At 36.8% G+C, this 22,239-nt stretch overlaps 1 protein-coding gene across 9 annotated transcripts in view; it reads left to right on the forward strand.

The window, feature by feature from the left end:
* USP9Y (ubiquitin specific peptidase 9 Y-linked) overlaps positions 1 to 22,239 on the forward strand; it is a 215,213-nt gene that overhangs the window by 168,601 nt on the left and 24,373 nt on the right. For all 9 annotated transcript variants that reach the window (XR_010119796.1, XM_063635449.1, XM_063635447.1 and 6 more), the window contains 3 exons: positions 1,830 to 2,020; positions 17,341 to 17,514; positions 21,593 to 21,734. Coding sequence is in view for 8 of the 9 variants with exons in the window: in XM_063635449.1 (XP_063491519.1) it covers positions 1,830 to 2,020; positions 17,341 to 17,514; positions 21,593 to 21,734 (507 nt within the window). In the remaining variant the exon portion in view is untranslated. The remainder of the gene's footprint in view (positions 1 to 1,829; positions 2,021 to 17,340; positions 17,515 to 21,592; positions 21,735 to 22,239) is intronic.

Genomic DNA, 22,239 nt, shown 5'->3' on the forward strand with positions numbered 1-22,239 from the left:
ATGTAATTCGATATTTGAAAAATGATGAATCTATTTATTTTTAATAATTACATTTTCATTGTCTTGTTTTTTAAAATATGTTATTTAATTTCTTTCACTTTTTATATTGTCTGTGTTTCATAAGCTGTACTTATTTTTAGGTTTCTCTATTTTTCTCAAGCTAGAGCTCCTTTTGCTAAGGAAACAAATTTGTTTCTCAACTAATGCTTCATGGACCTGTTAACAATATTAGTTAACAATTGCAATCAGGCTGCCTATGAAATGTATCCAGTTGAAAATAAAGCAGTAAAAAAGTTAGGTTTTGGTGGCAGATTACATATTTAAGATGCAGGTCTTAAATACATGTATATGGAAAATTTAAAGTTTCGGTCATATTTTGGCGGGGCATGGTGGCTCATGCCTATAATCCCAGCACTTTGGGAGGTCAAGGCGGGCAGATCACCTGAGATGGGGAGTTTGAGACCACCCTGACCAACATAGTGAAACCCCGATTTTACTAAAAATACAAAAATTAGCCAGGCGTGGTGGCACATGCCTGTAATCCCAGCTACTTAGGAGGCTGAGGCCAGAGAATCGCTTGAACTCGGGAGGCAGAAGTTGCAGTGAGCTGAGATTGTGCCACTGTACTCCAGCCTGGGTGACAGAGTGAGACTCTATCTGAAAAGAAAAAAAAAAGTTTCGGTCATGTTTATACTCAGACTGTTTATCTTTTACTTTTTTGCATATATGTTGATAGGAACTAAATGCAGAAATCAAACATTTTAACTGCAGGAAATGGTTCTCCAATTTCTACATTTCTTCTCTTCAGTGGTCAGAAATAGTTTGAGTTTCAGATTTTAGTATATATCATTTATGGAGATTACAGACACTTGCTTCTGCCTTTCAAGAACTAATAAATCACACCATCCAGGCATTCCCATCTGGGTAACTATACTTATAGTAGAATCTCCATGTGGGTTGTTCACCAATACCAGGTTAAGAGCCACTACTGAAAGGAAATTGGAAATTAAGTCCTACTTGTATAGCGCATGTTACCCATAGGGTGTTGAATTTAAAACAGATAGGGATGGCTAATCATACTGACAAGAAGTAAATAAGGCTAACAGAACATTAAATTTCAGATTAGGTCACCCACGTTTGTGCTTGGTTGCTTGTACTTTATGTTGTCTCAGCACTGTGCTGTGGCATGCATGTGTCTGCCTACTTTTTCTATGCAATGAGCTTCTCCAGGGCAGGAACTGGGTATTATTTATTTCTGTATCACAAATATCAGATACAAAGCAAAGCATATAGAAACATGTTAGATATTTGTAAAGCAGCTGTATTTTGCTCTGTAGCTACAATGAGATTATGACCTTTGGAGCTTCTGTATATGCTCCCGTACCTTCCACAACTACTCTTAATAACTGTATTTATTGTTAGTAATTGTGATAACATTACATAAATTACCTCATGAATCTGGGAAAATGCATTATCCTCACAAGAAAATACTGAGTCCTAGGAAGACCAGGTAACTTATTCCCCTGAAGTTACTCATGGCAGAGCACTTATGTGTCTTTATTCCTGTCTACTTGACCAAACTTTACTATATTACACTACCTCTAATGTATGTTTTTTTAACTATTCTTTTATGATAACTGATCTGTGAAATCTTTTAGCATAACCCATCTGTGAAATGAGCACTAATATTAAAAATTAAGTGCTTTGGAAGTAAGAAATATGAAAATATGCATAGCATTTCATTTACTAACTTCTGGTATTTGTTTCAACTTCTTTCATTTTACTGTTAAAGTTAGATTAGCTCATCAATAATGTCTTTTGGTCTCTAGAGTAATGTTGATCCCCGAGATGATGTATTTGGATATCCTCATCAATTTGAAGAGAAACCAGCATTAAGTAAGACAGAAGATAGGAAAGAGTACAATATTGGTGTCCTAAGACAGCTTCAGGTCATCTTTGGTCATTTAGCTGCTTCCCGACTACAATACTATGTACCCAGAGGATTTTGGAGACAGTTCAGGTAAATTATGGGTGGGTGATCATTTAAGTTTCACATAAACCTCAATACGGTAAACTTAAATGTAGCTTAGAATACATAATTAGTTTTATATTTAATATATAAACTGTACTAATATTCTAACTATCCTTCTTGGTCATAGTTCTGTTTTATTATGCCAATAGAAAGAGGTAAAATATGTCACAGTAAAGAAAGGCACTATGTTCTTTAATCTCTCAAGATATAATTTACTTCTTCATTTTGGAAGACTTATCAATTATATAAAAGCTGCCAGGCGCGGTGGCTCGTGCCTGTAATCCCAGTGCTTTTGGAGGCCAAGGCTGGTGGATCACCTGAGGTCAGAAGTTCAAGACCAGACTGACCAACATGGAGAAACTCGATCTCTACCAAAAATACAAAATTTGCCAGGTGTGGTGGCGCATGCCTGTAATCCCAGCTACTCGGAAGGCTGAGGCAGGAGAATCATTTGAACCCAGGAGGTACAGGTTGCAGTGAACCAAGATTGCGCCATTGCACTCCAGCCTGAGGAACAAGAGGAAACTCAATCTTAATAAAAAATTATATAAAAGCAAAATACTAAAACATAGTCATCCCCTTGCTTAAACAGCTCTCTGCTGAAGCAAATGTCAAATATATTGTTTTATCTATATAGTTTTTTTATATATCTCTAACATTTTTCTTTAAAAAGATGATCATGGTACGTTATCACATATAATAAAAATTACTTTATAATCTTGGGAAACATGGCAAAACCCTGTCTCTACAAAAAAATGCAAAAATTAAGCATGGTAATATGAACCTGTAGTCTCAGCTCCTTTAGTGGGTGGAATGTCATTTCATTCACTAACTTTTGTTCTTAGTTTCTTTCAACTTCTTTCATTATAAGTTAGATTAGTGCATTAATGATATCTTTTGGTCTCTGGAGCAGTGTTGGTGCCCAAGGTGATGTATCATAATCACCTTGAAGACCAGCATTACTCATAAACAAATGAACATTTTCACCACTAGAAAGGAAGTCCCCCTTCCTAGTCTGGCAACAAAAAATATATGTGTATATTATATATTATCATATACTGTATATATTTTATATAAATATAGCTATATTTTATATATACAGGTATATTTTTCTTTACAAATTTGTAAAGTGATGATTCCCTAACATCCTCCAAAAGTGACCAATAAAATTTGGCCTCTTTTTAGGTTTGGAAAACCTCAATTAGGCCAGCTGCAGTGGCTCACACTAGTAGCCCCACCACTTTGAGAGGCCAAGGCAAACAGAACACTTGAGCCCATGAGTTCAAGACCACCCTGGGCAACATGGCAATACCCCATCTCTACTAAAAATGGAAAAACTTAGCTGGGCGTGGTGGCCTGTGCCAGTAGTCTCAGCTACCTGGGACGCTGAGGCAGGAGGATCACCTCAACCGTGATGGAGCCACTGCCCTCCAGCCTGAGCAACAGAGTGAGACCCTGTCTCAAAAAAAACAAAGAGCTCTTGAAATTGTCTTTTTTTGTTTGTTTGTTTCACCTATTTTATCAAGGCCTACTTTGTGTCATACATGGTACTAAACACTGTAGCACAACTTTTTACTATATACTGTAATACATGCTCTTCCTAGTATGTAGAAAAATACTGCTGCCCCTCATGAGAATTTAGAGTTCTTTTAACAAGGTACTTCCTAGATAGCTCAGAGATAGGAAAAGAAAGGGCTCTTCTGATTTCTGAGCTGCTTTTTCTGTTGCACTTATGGCAGCCACCCTTATTTGTATTAGCATATCACTTTGATTCCTTTTGAAAGTCACAAACTTACAGTACACTGACTCCCCATTATATCTCTCAGTATAAATTTCTTTATTCTGTAGCTGAGCTGTAAGCCTAGATTATAAGTATGATACGCATATATAATTCTTCTTTTCCTCTTTCAGTTATGTAACTTCACATGTACCTTGCTCTCCCTTTTACCTGTTTCAACTATTTTTTTCTTTCCCTAGCTTGTGCTTTCTTTACCTCAAGAGTTTTTTCTGCAATCTAGTCAACAATTCTGTTCTTTTTCTTTTTTGAGACGGAGTCTCGCTCTGTCGCCCAGGCTGGAGTGCAGTGGCACAGTCTCGGCTCACTGCAAGCTCCGCCTCCCGGGTTCACGCCATTCTCCTGCCCCAGCCTCTCCGAGTAGCTGGGACTACAGGGGCCCGCCACGGCGCCTGGCTAATTTTTCTGTATTTTAAGTAGAGACGGGGTTTCACCATGGTCTCGATCTCCTGACCTCGTGATCTGCCCACCTCGGCCTCCCAAAGTGCTGGGATTACAGCCGCGAGCCACCGTGCCCGGCCGACAATTCTGTTCTTGTTCTTCCAATTTACTATAACACTTTTAAGTTTGTCTTCAAATCTTTTACTTAATAATATATGTGTGATAATTGAATACACAGTTACATAATTATATACATTATTATAGAGGAATTTCATACACACATATATAGATATTTATAGTTTTGCTTCTTTATAATCTGTATTTAAATGTATTAGGCTAAAATGTGTTTGTACTTAAATTATGTGTGTTTTTGTCCTCGCAGTGATTCTGTCCAAATAAGTGTGGAGCTCACAATTTGTCCTAACACATTTATGTTACACAAACTCTAGACACATATGTTCCTAATACATTTTTTTCTTTTGTGGTAAAGTTCTCATAAAATTCGCCATTTTAACCATTTAATAGTGTACAATTCAGTGCTTTTTGGTACATTCAGAATTTTTGTGAAAGTATCACCACCATTTGGTTCCAGGACATTTTCATCACCGAAAAAAGGGTTCCCTGCTCATTAAATACTCATTCAGCCCACTTTTCTCTTCTCCCTACCCTGGCAACAAAAAATTAGTTTTCTCTATATATAGGTTGCATATTTTTGATATTTCTTGTAATTTAATCACAGAATATATGGCCTTTCTGTCTAGCTTGTTGTGTTAAACATGGTGTGTTAAAGGTATGTCCATTTTGTAACGTATCGGCACTTTGTTCATTTTATGGCTGAATTATATTTCATTGTATGACTAGACCATGTTTTGTTTATTTATCCGTTGATTACCTTTAGATGATTTCCATCTCTGGGCTATTGTGAATAATGGCTCTGTGAAAATTCATGAACAAGTTTGTGTGTGGATGCGTGTTTCATTTCTTTTTGGAGTAGACCTAGAAATGCGGTTACTGGGGCATGTGGTAATTCTATGTCTAACTTGTTGTGGAGCCACCAAATTGGTTTCCAAAGACCCTGTAGAATTTTACATTTTCTTTTTTTTCCTTGACAAGTAGTCTCACTCTGTTACCCAGGCTGGAGTACAGTGGCGCAATCTCAGTTCACAGCAGCCTTTACATCCCAGGTTCGAGCAACTGTCCTGCCTCAGCCTCCCTGCCTCAGCTCCTGAGTAGCTGGGACTACAGACGTGCTCCACCAGCACTCCATCACAGCTAATTTTTGTATTTTCAGTAGAGACAGGGTTTTTGGTAGAGATGAGGTTTGGCCTTGTTGTCCAGGCTGGTCTCAAACTCCAGATCTCAGATGATCCACTGGCCCTGGTCCAGATATTTACATTTTCTGTCAGCAAATTATGAAGGTTACAGTTTCTCTACATCTGTCAACACTTGCTATTTCCTTACTTTTAGTATATCCATCTTGAAATACGTGAAGTATTATCTTATTTTGAATTTGATTTGCATTTCCCTAATGACTGTTAGTACTGTTGAGCATTTTTCATATACTTATTAGCAATTTCTGTACTTTATTAAGGAAATGTCTGTTCAAATACTTTTCTCATTTTTCGATTGCCTTTTGTTGTTGCGTTGTAAGACTTCTTTGTATCTTTTTTGTGTATTTGTGATAGTAGGCCCTTAAAGATAAATTATTTAGAAATACTTTCTCCCATCTGTGGATTATCCTCTCAGTATCTTTATGTACACTTTATGCTTAAAAGGTTTTTCTTTTTCAGAGTGTTACTCTGTCACCCAGGCTGGATTGCAGTGGTGCAATCTTGGCTCACTGCAACCTCTGCCTCCCAGATTCAAGCAATTCTTCTGCCTCAGCCTCCCAAGTGGCTAGGACTACAGGCCCATGCCACCCCACCCAGCTAATTTTTGTATTTTTATTAGAGACGGAGTTTTACCACATTGGCCAGGCTGGTCTTGAACTCCTGACCTCAGGTGATCTGCGCACCTTGGCCTCCCAAAGTGCTGAGATTACAGGCGTGAGCCACAGCACCCGGCCAATAGTTTTAAATTTTGATGAAATCATACTTACCTTTTTTTTCTTTTCATTTTCGGGCTCCTCCTGTGATTTACTATTTCTATCATGGCAGAATGTGCATAACATAAAAATTCACCCTTTTAATAGATTTTAGTTGTCCAGGTCACTGACATTATATACCTTTACACCACTATATCTGAAGGTTTTTCATCTTTTTTTTTTTTTTTTTGAGACGGAGTCTTGCTCTGTCGCCGTGCTGCAGTGCAGTAGCATGATCTCGGTTCACTGCAACCTCCACCTCCCGGGTTCAAGCAATTTTCCTGCCTCAGCCTACCAAGTAGCTGGGATTACAGGCTCCTGCCACCACACCCAGCTAATTTTTATATTTTTAGTAGAGACAAGGTTTCACCATGTTGGCCAGGATGGTCTGGAACTCCCAACTTCAGGTGATCCACCTGGCTCTGCCTTCCAAAGCACTGGGATTACAGGCTGGGCCACCGTGCCCTGCCAGTTTTTCTTCTTTTAAATTGAAACTTTATATTCATTAATAATAACTCCCTCATATCCCCGTATTGATTTTGGGGTTCTGATTTGGAAACTTTGTTCAATTATTTTATCATAGTGATGTATACTTGTGTGTAATCCTTAGGATTTCAATTTGGATGCTTTTTGTTTCTTATTTCTTTAATGATTGTCTAGGAGAATTACTATGTCAAATAGAAGTGGTAAAAGTGGGTATCTTTTTTTTTTCTTTTCTTTTTTTTTTTGAGACGGAGTCTCACTCTGTCACCCAGGCTGGAGTGCAGTGACGCAATCTTGGCTCACTGCAAGCTCCGCCTCCTGGTTTCACACCATTCTCCTGCCTCAGCCTCTCCGAGTAGCTGGGACTACAGGCGCCCGCCACCACGCCTGGCTAATTTTTTGTATTTTTTAGTAGAGACGGGGTTTCACCATGGTCTCGATCTCCTGACCTCGTGATCCGTCCGCCTCGGCCTCCCAAAGTGCTGGGATTACAAGCGTGAGCCACTGCGCCCACCCAAAAGTGGGTATCTTTGAGTTGTTCCTGGTCTTAGAGGAAAAGCTCTTAGTCATTCATCATTAAAACCTTGCCTTAGATAAGCTTGTCCAACCTGCCTTATTTCATTGTTAGGTTTTGTTTTGTTTTAGGCTAAAAGCAGCCTGAAGCCATGGGTTTTTAGTTTCTTTGTCTAGTGATAAGATAAAAGAGGGTGAGGAAGGAACTTCACCAGCCCATCAAGAAACAGAAACTCAGAACCCATGAGTGTATTCTCTCCCTTGGACAATCCTGCATTATACCATATTTAAATATTGACTCAATATGAATCAAAGCTAAACATAAGAAATAAAATTTTAAAAGTTTAAAGGAAAAATTTATGACATTGGGTTTGGCAGTGATTTGTTTGATTACATCAAAAGTACAGGCAGCAGAAGAAAAAGTAGATAAAGAATAAAAGTCATATTCTGATGTCCAGTGAAAATATCTCTTAGTAGTTAGTGGGATTATACATTTATTCTCATGAGAATGGAAGCTTGTGAAGAAATTTCTAAATTCTGTCGAAAGTTTTGGCAGAAAGGTAGTAAAACACAGGGACACATGGAATTGCAAGAAAGAATACAAACAGGAAATGGTATATATAGTAGTCTTATTTTTCTTTCCTAGTTTGTTGAAATGTCTATGAGTATTGAAAGTAAAAATAACATTAAGGGGTAATTAGGCATGGTTTTAGTATGTTTGACAATTATATATGAAGAAAAGTAAATGCTTATTATCTGGCTGTGAAGCTTCTGTATCTTAATGGAAGTGGTAAAATATTAACACTGTGATAATGTAATTCATAAGGCAACTGTATATAATTTATACATATATTCTATATATGTATTTATGTACATATATATTTGTGTGTATATGTAAAATTACACAGACATAGCTAAATGTACATACAGAAATAAGTACAAGTAAAACCTAGAGAAATCTAATTTAAGATTTTGGCTTGTACCAATAATAGTATCCCAATTGTGATACTATATTACATAGTTTTGCAAGATGCTATTGCTGGGGAAATTGGGTAAAAGATATCTTTATTATTTATTAGAATAGAGAAACAGAGAAAACAGTATCTCTGTTATTTCTTAAAACTCCATGTGATTCTACAATTATCTCAACTTCTGTTAAAAAAAAAAAAATCCAAGCTTGGGAAAAGAAAACAGGAAATCACTAGCCAAGAAAAATTGAAAGAACCATCCCAAGTAACTTTGGAAAACAGTATATTGAGTAGGTACTGTAAAGCTAAATAAAAAGAACTATACAGAAGTACTAATCTCTGCAATTCTAGTTCCAAGTGTTACCAATTCTGGAACTACTTTAGATGTTTATTAGGGGTGAACAAATCTAGTATAGATAATAACAGCCAGGATTGTAATTTTTGTAAAGATAAGTTACAGGTAAGGGAAGGTAGGTGGCTTGAGTGAACACTGGTATGTAGTTGTAGTCATGTTTATTTTAAACTACATATGTGATGTGATATGTATGTATGCTTCTTGGTGGTTGTGTTTTTGTTTGTTTGTTTGTTTGTTTGTTTGTTTGTTTCAAGACAGAGTCTTGCTCTGTAGCCCAGGCTGGAATACAGTGGTGTAATCTCAGCTCACTGCAACGTCCACCTCACAGGTTCAAGTGATTCTCCTGCCTGAGCCTCCCAAATAGCTGGGATTGCGGGCACCTATCACCATGCCCAGCTAATTTTTTTTTGTTATTTTTAGTAGAGATGGGGTTTCACCATGTTGGCCAGTTGGTCTTGGACTCCTGACATCAAGTGATCTGCCCCCATCAGCCCCTCAAAGTGCTGTGATTACAGCTTGAGCTGAGCCACCATGCTGTCCTGTATATATGTTTTTAAGTTTAGACACATACATACAGATAGGTGTAGCAATAGAGATATGTGTGTGTGAGCATTGATGTGGTATATACACATATATTTCCAAGTTCTGTACACTGAGAATGTCTAAAAATAATGACCGCAGTAACATAGGTGTCTAGCAGTTGATATCTAGAGCTTAATTTGTACATAGGTATCTAGCAATTGGTTTCTAGAGCTTAATTTGTAAGTACCATTTTCTGATAAAAAGGAACCAGACCTGCTTGGAAAGTTGGTTTGTTGCCAGGCAGGAGCAGATACTATGAGCACATTGGCCTAGTTGCTAGCCATTAAGGAAATTGTCAAAAAAGAAAAGAAATAATATCAAGTAGGCATAGGAGCCAACTGAAAAGCTCTCATGTTTAATATTGAAACAATTTTAGGAAAAAAATAACGTATTAGATTATAATACTTAACATAAAATAAATACTCATACTGATACAAGCAAATAATTGAATAAGTACATAAATGAAGGAAATAGAGTAACACCATTAGAGCATCACAGTAATAACTGATGCAAGAAAGATTCACTGATTACCAAAATTAGTGGGGAATAGTTGAATGGTAAACAGTGTATTTTCTTTTCTTTTTTTTTTTTGAGATGGAGTTTCAGTTTTGTTGCCCAGGCTAAAGTGCAATGGTGTGATCTCGACTCACCACAACCTCCACTTCCCAGGTTCAAGCGATTCTCCTGCCTCAGCCTCCCAGGTAGCTGGGATTATAGGCGTCTGCCACCACACCCAGCTAATTTTTTGTGCTTTTAATAGAGACAGGGTTTCACCATGTTGGTGAGGCTGGTCTCGAACTCCAGACCTTGGGTGATCCACCAGCCTGAGCCTCCCAAAGCACTGGCATTACAGGCATAAGCCACCATGCCAGGTCAGTAAATAGTATATTTTCATGTAGGAGTTATTAACCTGTTTTCCACCTTAAAACTAGGGGAGCAGCCAGGTATGGTGGCTTATGCCTGTAATCCCAGCACTTTGGGAGGCCAAGGTGGGCAGATCACTTGAGCCCAGGAGTTCAACACTAGCCTGGCCAACATGGTGAAACCTCCATCTCTCCTAAAAATACAGAAATTAGCTGGGCATGGTGGTGCACACCTGTAGTCCTAGCTACTCAGAAAGCTGAGGGAAGAGTATAGCTTGAACCCGATATGTTGAGGCTACAGTGAGCTGTGATTACTTTGCTGCACTCCAGCCTGGACAATAAGGCAAGATCCTATCTTAAAAAAAAGAAAAATGAAAAAAAAAAAAAAAAGAAAGAAAAAAATACAGTGGAGAAAATAGTAAATTAAACCCAAAACAAGCAAAGATATTTCAGAAGTACTAGAAACCAATGAAGTTGAAAAAAAAAAAGTGATAGAGAAAGAAACTTCAGAGTAGTGCTAAAAATGAAAACAATATGTTTTTACTTCTTGTCAGCTTGAAGTAATTTGGACTTAATTTGCCTCCTTTGGTGAAACAGTTTTTTAAAAATATACAGATAAAGTACATTATGGCTTCAACACATTAGGCATCAGACAAAAAAATATTATTCTTGAGATAGGAAACAAATAAGAGCCCTGCAGTAGCCTTAGTTAGAGTACAGTGTAGGGTGGGACATTGAGTCAGACCAGTGGAATTCCTGACTTGAGGAAACATTGTGGAGAATCCAAGGAGACTAAAGCATCCAAGGTTTGTAATAGTGCATCAGAGAGCTGCATGAATTCTAATAATCTTTATTTCTCCTTGAATATTCAAGAGAGAACTAAGCACTACATGTAAACCAGGAAACAATTTGGGGTAAAGAAAGAAACACATGAAAGAATTAGAGGGAACAGTCTAAATTCTCATAGGAACAGGAAAAATAGCTGTTCCTCTCAGCCACATTAGAAAAACTGTTAGTTCACAGGGTATAGAGTATCTAGAAAAGCCTTGTTCAGTACCAAGGAATACTTATTCCTATACTATGCAGTGTTTCTGACTACCTAAAGTGTGAACAGGAAAATCAAACTACGTCTCAAACCAAGCTAGAGAAAGTTTAAAAGGGTACAGAATATCAAGCATTGAATAAGGTAAAATTCAAAATATCTATATCTAGTCAAAGATTATCAGGCATGCAAAGAAGTAGGAATATATGACCCACCACACGAAGAATCAACAAATAGGTGGACCTGACCTAGAACTGACTCAGATGTTAAACAATAAAAACTTTCAAAAGTTTTTGTAATATATTCATATGTTCAAAAAGAGATAAGCAAAATTACAACAAAGCTCTGCAGATGAAGACTTAGAAGAGATGAAAAATATGCTAAGGCTGGGCGTGGTCGAGGCTTATGCCTCTAATCACAGCACTTTGGGAGGCTGAGGCGGGTGGATCACCTGAGGTCAGGAGTTTGAGACCAACCTGGCCAACATGGTTAAACACGTTCTACAAAAAATAGAAAACTAGCCAGATATGGTGGTGCATGCTTGTAATCTCAGCTGCTTGGGAGGCTGAGGCAGGAGAATCGCTTGAGCCTGGGAGGTGGAGGTTTCAGTGAGCCAAAACCATGCCATTGTACTCCAGCTTGGGCAATGAGTGAAAGTCCATCTCAAAAAGAAAAGAAAAATATGCTAAATGAGATTAACAGCTGATAACACACTGCAGAAAAAAAGGTCTGTTAAATGTATTCATTATAAAACACAAGGGTAAAACGATTTTCTAAAAGAAAAGAGTATCACCGAGCCATGGGACAACCTTAGATGGTCTCATTAATTTCCCCAAAACGGGAGAGGGAAATACTGAAACTACAGACCACATTTCTGGTGTTAGATGCACACTTTCTAAAAATAATTTTGGAAGTTGAAATGAACAATGTTAAAAACAATACCTGATCACAAAGTGGAATATATTTTAGGAAAGCTTAGTTGGTTTAAATCAATTAATGTACTTAGATTAAACAAACTAAAAGGAAACTTATCACTTCAGTAGATGTAAGAAAACATTTGACAAAATAGATTTTCCTGATAAACATCGGCAAAACTAATAGTGAAAGAAAACCTGATAAAAGGCATCTGCAAACAGCGTACAGCTATCATGTTGAATGCAAATTCATTATGGTGAGTGGAAAAAAAAACCACACAGAAATGGTGGATATTGTGTGATTGTGTTAGTATTAAAATTATAGAAAATGGAAATATTCTAATTGGCAGAAGGCACAAAGTGGTTGCTTGAGACAGGAAGAATGGGATGGCAGAGGCAAAATGGAGAGATTAAAAAGGAAAATCATTTGAGTGTTGGATACATTCATTATCTTGATTGAGGTGATTTTACAAGGGGGCGTGTGTATATGTGTGTATTATAATTTATCCTTTATGTTTCTATTTACTGTATATGAACACTGTTTACCAAAACAAACAAAAAACCGAACAACATTGAAAACTATTTGCAGCTTCTGAAAGCTGAACACTCAAAACTACAGAGATCAAAGAAGGTAAAAATTGATGGAAAAAAACTCACAACTATTTATTTTTCCCCCAAGAACATGCAGGTACCATACTATCCCTTTAATGAAAGATGAAATATTGCTAACATGTCAGTTCTTCCCAAATTGATTTATAGACCCGTTTTCTATCAGGATATTTACATATATTAATTTACCAATTATTAGCATGAAAGGAAACAGGACAAGGAAAGCTAAAACAATTTGGGAAAGAAAATGATCCAAATTGGAGAACTCCCACTGCATGATTTCAAGACTGCCATTAAAGACACAAAAATTAAAACATGGCATTAATAAAAGGATAGGCACAAAGATTAATACCATGTGTAGCTTTGGAAAATAAAGTATACTAATATGGCTAATGTCCCAGATCATTTAATGAAAAGACTTTGCATTTTTCCCCATCTTGGGAGGAGAATACAAAGTCTTTGCTTTTAATGATCTGGGACAACTGTGCATTAATACCCTTTCCCCTGAAGTGGACCTCAACTTGTGCCTTATACAAATTTAACGCAAAATGAAACTCAGACCTAGAATGTGAGAATATTGAAGAAAAACTTTTTGTTACTTTGAATTGTTATCAAACAATATTTAGATGATAGTTTGCAAATGTTGATATGTGTGACTTCATCAAAAGGAAAGCCGTATTACTCTTCCAAAGACATCATTAAGAAAATGAAAAGGCATAGCATGGGAAAAATTTTGGAAAATACATACAAAATAAAGAATTTTTCTAGCTCAATATTAGAAAGTACATAATTAAAATTCTTAAAATATTTGAAAACTTAACCAAAGAAGATAAATGGTTTAAAACTGTGTTCAACATCATTATTCATTAGGGGTTTTTATGTTAAAACTGCAAGAGATACAACTACACCCGTTTTTTTTCTAGTGCTGGTTTGGATCACGAGTACGTGATACTCAACCATTACTGATACAGTTTTCCAAAGTTGTGATCCGTTGGGAAATCGCCGGTTTCTTGCAAACTTATTCATAAACTTAATGTACAACTAAGCAGGCTGACTCCTGGATATTTACCAAAATGAATTGAAGACTAAGATATAGCCTGTATGTAGGTATTTATAGCAGCTTTATCAGCAGTGCTAAATTGCTTGTGTCTCAGCAATTTTGGGAACAACTTTTGTCCCTTGAATGACTAATAGATGAGTAAATTCTGGTGCATTCATATGGTGAAATACAACACAGCAAAGAAAAAGGATTAAACTATTGACACAGGAGCTGAGTTAAGGGTTCACATTCATTATGCTAAAGGAAAGCCTCAAATCTACATCTAACATGTAGAAGCTGACAAAGGTGCTGCAAGAAAATTATAGACGAGTATCCATTATAAACATTGATGAAAAATTCCACAACAAAATACTAGCAAACCCAATTCAGCAGCATGTTTAAAGAATACTATATCATGACCAAGTGGGGTTTATTCTAAGAATATGTGGATGATTCAACATGTGAAACTAATCATTGTAATACACCACTTTAATGAGCAAAAAAATAGCACATCGTCATCTCAATTGAGATACAGAAAGCATTTAACAGAACTGCCTTTCATGATAAAAACATGCAGTGAATACAGAACAGAAGGAAAACTGCCTCAGCTTAATAAAAGCCATATATAAAAAACTCTGAGCAAGCATATTTGTAATATAAAGCTTTTACTCTAAGATAACGAACAAGGCAAAGCTGCCCATTTATACCACTGCTGTTTAATATACTACTGGCAGTCCTACACAGCACAGTTAGGCAAGAAAAAAGAAGAGGCATCCACATTGGAAAAGGAGCAGAAAAATTATCTCTGTTTACACATGCTGTGATCCTACATGTATAAATTTCTGAAGATACTCCTACGAAAACTGTTGGAGTAAATAATTGAATTAGGCAAAGTAGCAGAATGCAGAGTCTCACAAAAATCAGTTGCATTTCTATACAGTAACAGTAAACAGTCCCAAAAAGAAAGTATGACAACATTTATATAGCCATCAAAAAATAAAATACTTAGGTATTAATTTAACCAAGGTGGTGAAGGATTTATATTGCTCTGTCATATAAGATGTGCTTGCCTCCCCTTCCCTGTCCACCATGATTGTTAAGTTTCCTAAGGCCTCTCAATCTTACTTCCTTACAGCCATGTGGAACCCAGTCAGTTAAACTTTTCTGTATAAAGTACCCAGTTTCAGTACTTAACAGCAGTGTGAAAACAGACTAATATGAGCAAAAGATTTGAATAAACGTTTTTTCAGGAAACATACACATGGCTAAGAGGTACATATAAAAATGTTCACTATTACTAATCATAAAGGCAACACACAACAAAACTATTGAAATACCATTTTAGATGTATTAGAATGATCACTATAAAAGTAACTGCTGGTGAGGCTGTGAAAAAATTGAAACCCTTGTGTACTATTGGTGGAATTGTAAAATGGTACAGCCAGTGTTGAAAACAATATAGTGGTTCCTCAAAAGGTTAAAAGTGGAAGTACAGCTGGGTGTGGTGGCTCACGCTTGTAATCTCAGCACTTTGGGAGGTGGAGGCGGGCAGTCACCTGAGGTCAAGAATTCGAGACCAGCCTGAAACCCCATCTCTACTAAAAATACAAAACTAGCTGGGCATGGTGGCACACACCTGTAATCACAGCTATTCAGGAGGCTGGGGCAGGAGAATCCCTTGAACTTGGGAGGCAGGGATTGCAGTGAGCCAAGATTGCACCATTACTCCCTGTCTTTGGCGATAAAGCAAGATTCTGTCACAAAAATCAATAAAAGTAGAATTACTATATGCTTCAGCAATTTCTCATTTCTCTGGTGGGTATAAACCCAGAGGAATTGAAAGCAGGGTCTCAAAAGAGTTAGTGTACACTCAGTAGTCATAGTGACATTCACAGTTGATAAATGTAAAAATATTTTTGGTTTGTATCAGCTGATAAATTGATAAATCTATATACATATTATGAAATGTTATTCCCCATTGAAGGAAATTCTGTAATATGCTACAACATAGATGAGCCTTGAGGACGTTATGCTAGGTGAAATGATCCAATTATAGAAACACAAATTCTGTATGATCCCACTTACGTGAGATTGTATTTATAGGTACCAAATGAATGCTCATTTTCAGAGGTTGTCAGAAGTTTTTAGGAGTTGTTTAATAGGTATAATTTCAGTTTTGCAAGATGAAGAGAGGTCTGAGATGGATGGTGGTGATGGTTGTACAGCAGCCATCATGAATGTTCTTAATTCCACTAAACTTTACACTTAAATGATTTAAAAAGTAAATGTTGTGTTGTATTTATTTTACCACAGTAATTAATATTAATTAAAAACAAAAGAATGAAGCCACATTCCAGTTCATCAGTATTCTTAAAGAGTGGCCTTAAAGTTGAATGAATACTCCAGATGTGGTACCAGATTTCTCTTTATGTATTAGTGAAGCCTAACACATTAGCATTTTACCCCTTTATTAGTTACATTGTCCTGTTGATTTGTACTGACAAACTAAAATCTCCTGGTTTTATAAAGAATCCTACTTGTTCTGTGCTCCTCTCTCTTTAATTTGCCATCATACTTCTAAATTATCAGATTACATTTTTCCTGATTAAATTTAATGTCTTTTTTAAAAAGGATAAAAAGTAAATTATGTAAACTCTACCACAATAATGAAAAGGAGGGAAACACTAAATCTGTATGCCTTCTTGTATACAATATTCTAGAAAAGGCTACTCCAGATTTATGAAGAACAGGTAAGTGGTTGCCAGGAATTAATAGCAGGAGATTCATTTGGCATACAAAGTGCTACTATTAGGAAATTTAGGAAGGTACTTAAGAGATTGTTTGATACTCCAGTTGTGGTGGTTACACAGCTGGCTGCCATTTGTAAAACTCACATCCTGTGGCTTCAACAGAGTACCTTCTATTGTATGTGAATTTTATTGTATGTATTAATATTTAAAATTTATTTTTAGATTTATAACAATTTTTTTAATTGTGAAAGTTCACCGCAAAGAAAAACACAGTGTACCATCTTAGCAAGTTCAAAATATTGCCATACCTTTTGCTAAAAATGACATTTTCTGATGCTTATTATTAGGAAAATATCGTTAGATGTTCTTGATAGCTTCCAGAATCACCTCTTTCAGCAGCAGTAGTTCTCATTTTGTATATTCATTATTGGTATTTTCTTAGGATTGGTTCACCTTTTATGGCTATTTAGATTGTTGAAAATATGTTTAGAAACCTTTCACTTTTCACTTGGAAAAATTGCTTTGATGAGCAATGGTAACTAAGTGGTAGGATCTTTTCACTATATCAACAAAAATAAGCAGGATAAAGTTTTAAGGCAGTAGTTAAAGCATCCACATAAGCATTAGGTTCTTTCTCATGTAAATGTCATTTTTTACTTGAAAGTGCTTGAATATACTATGCTTTAGAAAGCAAGCATTATTCTAAAACTACTATCCAGCTTAGTCACACCATTTATAACTTTTTACACTGTAGTATCATTATTACTGTAAGCACTTCGATTGTGTTGCCTCTGCAAACATAATGGGCATTTCTCTTTTCTATGTGGGTTAAAATCTCAGCTTATGTTTGTCATTGTTATTTTTGTTGTTATAAAATATGGATATTCTAGGCACATATTATGTAACTCATTTTGTTTCATTTCCTTCTTAGGCTTTGGGGTGAACCTGTTAATCTCCGTGAACAACATGATGCCTTAGAGTTTTTTAATTCTTTGGTGGATAGTTTAGATGAAGCTTTAAAAGCTTTAGGACACCCAGCTTTACTAAGTAAAGTCCTAGGAGGCTCCTTTGCTGATCAGAAGATCTGCCAAGGTTGCCCACATAGGTAAGTGCTAATTATGTTTTTAGTGTATACTTCGTGGTTTTTTTTTTAAATAATAGTGTAAATCTTTCATTAGTACTTACATAAAAGCAGAGTATACCAAAAGCCTAGGACTATGAATGAATTACATTCATATGCATACTACACTATTCTGATTTTTTTCTTCCCAGGAACATTTGGTTAGTACTTTATTACTTCCTCAATTCATTCTTGTTTGCTTTGTCTTACTAACCCTATGTCTTAAAATGGCATTTTCCATAGATCTACACTTACTCTTTAAATAGACATTTTCTTTTTATGTTCTAACTAGCAACCAGAATATTTAGATGGAACTTCCAAAGATAATTGGCAAGACTGGAGTAGTAACCCATTATTCATGGTTTCAGTTTCCACATAATCGTTCGCTTTGGGAGGCCGAGGCAGGTGGATCACGAGGTCAGGAGATTGAGACCATCCTGGCCAACATGGTGAAACCCTGCCTCTACAAAAATGGAAAAATTAGCTGAGTGCGGTGGCATGTGCCCATAATCCCAGCTACTCTCAAAAAAAGAAAAAAAATTAAATGGAAGACTCCAGAAATAAACAATTTATAAGTTTTAAACTGTGCCCCATTCTAAATAGCGTGATCAAATTTGGGGCTGTCCTGCTTTGTCCTCCTCAGGATGTGAATCATCCCTTTTTCTAGCATATCCATACTGTCTCTGTGCCTGTTATCTACTTAGTTGCTGTCTCAGTTGTCAGATTGACTGTCAAAGATATCACACAACTTAGTTCAAATACCTCTTACTTAGTAATATTCTGGTAATTCAGATACACCAAAGAAAAGGCTAAGAGCGGCTGCTAATCTATTCCTGTGCATCATTTATAAGTTAAACATAATCAAACTTAAGTATGTATGTTTAGGAAGAAAACACAGAGTATACATAGTATATAGAGTTCAATGCTATCTGAGGTTTTAGCCATCTCTTGGGTTTTGAAACATATCTCCCAAGGAAGCAACATTTAAATTACTTAAATTACTCTCAATTCTTACTATTCTTGAGAAGTGTTACATATGCTTGCACATCAAACCACTTAGCAAGATTTGACAAGACAGGAAACAGTAAAAAATATCAATAGCGTAAATAAAATATATATTCCAACTATACTTGTTATTAGCATCCCAAGACTTCTATATTACAAGGCATTGGGGGTTGTTTTGTTTTGTTTTGTTTTTTGAGATAGAGTCTCACTCTGTCACCGAGGTTGGAATGCAGGGGCACAATCACAGCTCACTACAGCCTCAACCTTCCAAGCTCAAGCAATCCTCTCACCTCAGCTTCCTAAGTAGCTAGCACTATAGTCACATGCCGTAACACCCAGCTAAATTTTGTATTTCTTGTAGAATTAGGGTTTCACCATGTTTCCCAGGCTGGACTCGAACTCCAGGCTCAAGCTTTCCTCCTGCATCAGCCTCCCAAAGTGCTGGGATTACAGGCGTGAGCCACTATACCTTGCCAGAGTATCACTTTTAATTGTAGTATCTTTTAATTATTTTATTCTCTAAGATAGCCTTATTCTCCTCTATGGGGTGGTTCCCGATCAAAAGCAACTTGCATAAGTCATTTATAAATGTAATTTTATTTTTCTGACTGTCTTGTTTTTCCTGAATAAATCAAAAGTTTCCAACTGTGAGAAACTGGCCAGGGACGGTAGCTCACACCTACAATCCCAGCACTTCGGAACGCCAGCACTGGCAGATCACTTGCTGTCAGGAGTTCAAGACCAGCCTGACCAATGTGGTAAAGCCCCATTTCTACTAAAAATACAAAAAACTTATCTGGGTGTGGTGGTAGGCTTCTGTAATCCCAGCTACTCAGGAGGCTGGGGCAGTAAAATTGCTTGAAGCCGGGAGGCAGAAATTGCAGTGAGCCGAGATCGCACCACGATACTCTAGACTGTGCAAGAGAGTGAGATACTGTTTAGATATTTTGAAAATATTGGTTAGATGAATGGATTTGATGGTTGACATGCCTGCCCCATCTCATTTTCTGAGTTTGTAGAAAATTACCATAATCTGTGATGCTGACTCAGTCCTGCGTTATTTGCTCTCTACTCCACTTATTTATTTATTTATTTATGTATTTATGTATGTATGTATGTATGTATTTATTTATTTAAGACAGGGTCTCACTATGTTTCCCTGGCTAAAGTATAGTGATTATTCAAAAGTGTGATCATAGCACACAACAGCTTCAAACTCCTGGCCTCAAGTGACCGTCTCCTACATCAGCCTTTTGAGTAGCTGGCAATACAGGCAAATGCCACACCACACCTTGCTCTCTGCTTATGTTTATGACTTTATAGACAAGAACACCAGAGGCATTTAAGTATGATAAGTGTTTGAACTTACACATTAGGAAAGTGTTTATGACAGAAATTGAGGGACACTTAAAAATAAAGTTCATTAATGTTTAGAATAGGCTTTTTTTTAGAGCTTGATTAATTCTTATTTTTACCTCGTCATGAATTACTGTTTAAACAGATAATATGTATCATAGTGTGATAGAAGATAAAGAACTTAAGAGGTAAGGCCAGACAAGCTGGTTTTCAAAGCATAACTCCACCTAATAAACTGTATCAAATTATTCTTTTTGACTTCTCTACTCAACCCCATTGTCTTAGCTTTAAAGTAGGGATGGATATGTACCTCTAACATGGCTTTTATGAAGGTAAAGATGAGCTATAATATGTGTAAGGAATCTAATACAGTGCCCAGTACAAAATAAGCAACTGATAAAAGATGTTACTTATTAATAACATTGTATGATTAATATACTTGACATGATGTGTTAAATACTGCATATGAATTTTTCATCAAGTTCACAATTAAGGAAAGGATGTATTTGTTATTACTTTTGAAACGGAGTCTTGTTCTGTCTCCCAGGCACTCAAGTGCAGTGGTGCCATCTCAGCTCACTGCAACTTCTGCCTCCTGGGTTCAAGTGATTCACCTGCCTCAGCCTCCCAAGTAGCTGGGATTACAGGCATGTACCACCAAACCTGGCTAATTTTTATATATATGTTTTTGTTAGTAGAAATGGGATTTCACCATGTTGGCCAAGCTGATCATGAACTCCTGACTTGTGGTGATCTGCCTGCTTTGGCCTCCGAAAGTGCTGAAATTACAGGCATGAGCCACAGCCCCCAGAAGGATCAGATTTAGAAACCAGGCTGGGCATGATGGCTCACACATGTAATCATAGCACTTGGGGAGGATGAGGCAGAAGGATCACTTGACCCCAGGAGTTGAAGACCAGCATAGTCAACAGCAAGAACCCATCTCTACAGAAAAAAAAAAAGCTTGCCTGGGCATATTAGTACCCACTTGTAGGCCTAGCCACTAGGGAGGCTAAGGTGGGAGGATCACCAAAGGCAGCAGTCCCCAACCTTCCAGCATGAGGGACCAGTTTTATGGAAGATCATTTTTTTCACAGACTGAGGATGGGGGGATAGTTTTGGGGTGATTCAAGCATCTTACATTTATTATGCCCTTTATTTCTGTTATTATTACATTATAATATATAATGAAATAATTATACATCTCACCATAATGACCATAATGTAGAATCAGTGGGAGCCCTGAGCTTGTTTTCCTGCAGCTAGATGGTCCCATCTGGAGGCAGTGGGAGACAGTAACAGATTATCACTCTTTGGATTCTTACAAGGAGTGCGCAACCTACATCACTCACATATGTAGTTGATAGCAGTGTTCTTGCTCTTTTGAGAATCAAATGCTTTCCCTGATCTGACAAGAGATGAGGCTCTGGTGGTAATGCAAGCCACGGGAGTGGTTTAAATACACATGAAGCTTCACCAGCTTGCCCACCACTCACTAGCTGCTGTGCAGCCCAGTTCCCAATAGGATATACCCATACTGGCTGGGGATCCCTGGCATAAGCCCAGGAGTTCAAGGCTACAGTGAGTTATGATTGTGCCACTGCACTCCAGCCTGAGCAAGACCCTGTCTCTAAAAGATTAAAAAAAAAAAACAACGTATAGAATACATTCTTTTAATTTGTTTCATTAATAATATCTTTAGGTATGAATGTGAAGAATCTTTTACAACTTTGAATGTGGATATTAGAAATCATCAAAATCTTCTTGATTCTTTGGAACAGTATGTCAAAGGAGATTTATTGGAAGGTGCAAATGCTTATCATTGTGAAAAATGTGATAAAAAGGTATTTTTTTTTTACTTTTGAAAAGTAATGATTGCATTGAACAGAATAGGAAGACTTTGGAGTTGTTTATGCTCATCTTCAAAATTAACTTCTGCTGTATCTCTGCTGTTACAGTGGTAGCAGAGAGGTGGTCAAGATGATAACTGGTTTAAAGCAAAGTAATATTGATAAAATACAGTGCCAGACTAGGAAAAACAGAACATTTTCATTGGGTGAATAATTTTGAAAGTCACAGAATCTCACAAGTTTTTCCATCTCTGCCCTGAAATCAATTGCAATTGAATGCTTCAATCTTGAAGAGTTGGTAGTAGAAAACATTATTTTCTTACTCTAGTTTTCTCTTGAAGTAGGGAAGTTTGCTAGTTTTATTGGGTTATATCAGATTTTCACAACCACATGTAGTTTCACAAACAGATCTCATTTTAAATATATATATATATATTTTTTTGAGATGGAGTCCTGCACTGTCACCCAGACTGGAGTGCAATGGCGATCTTGGCTCACT

Source organism: Symphalangus syndactylus, chromosome Y, assembly GCF_028878055.3.
Source record: "Symphalangus syndactylus isolate Jambi chromosome Y, NHGRI_mSymSyn1-v2.1_pri, whole genome shotgun sequence".
NCBI classification, from domain to species: domain Eukaryota; kingdom Metazoa; phylum Chordata; class Mammalia; order Primates; family Hylobatidae; genus Symphalangus; species Symphalangus syndactylus.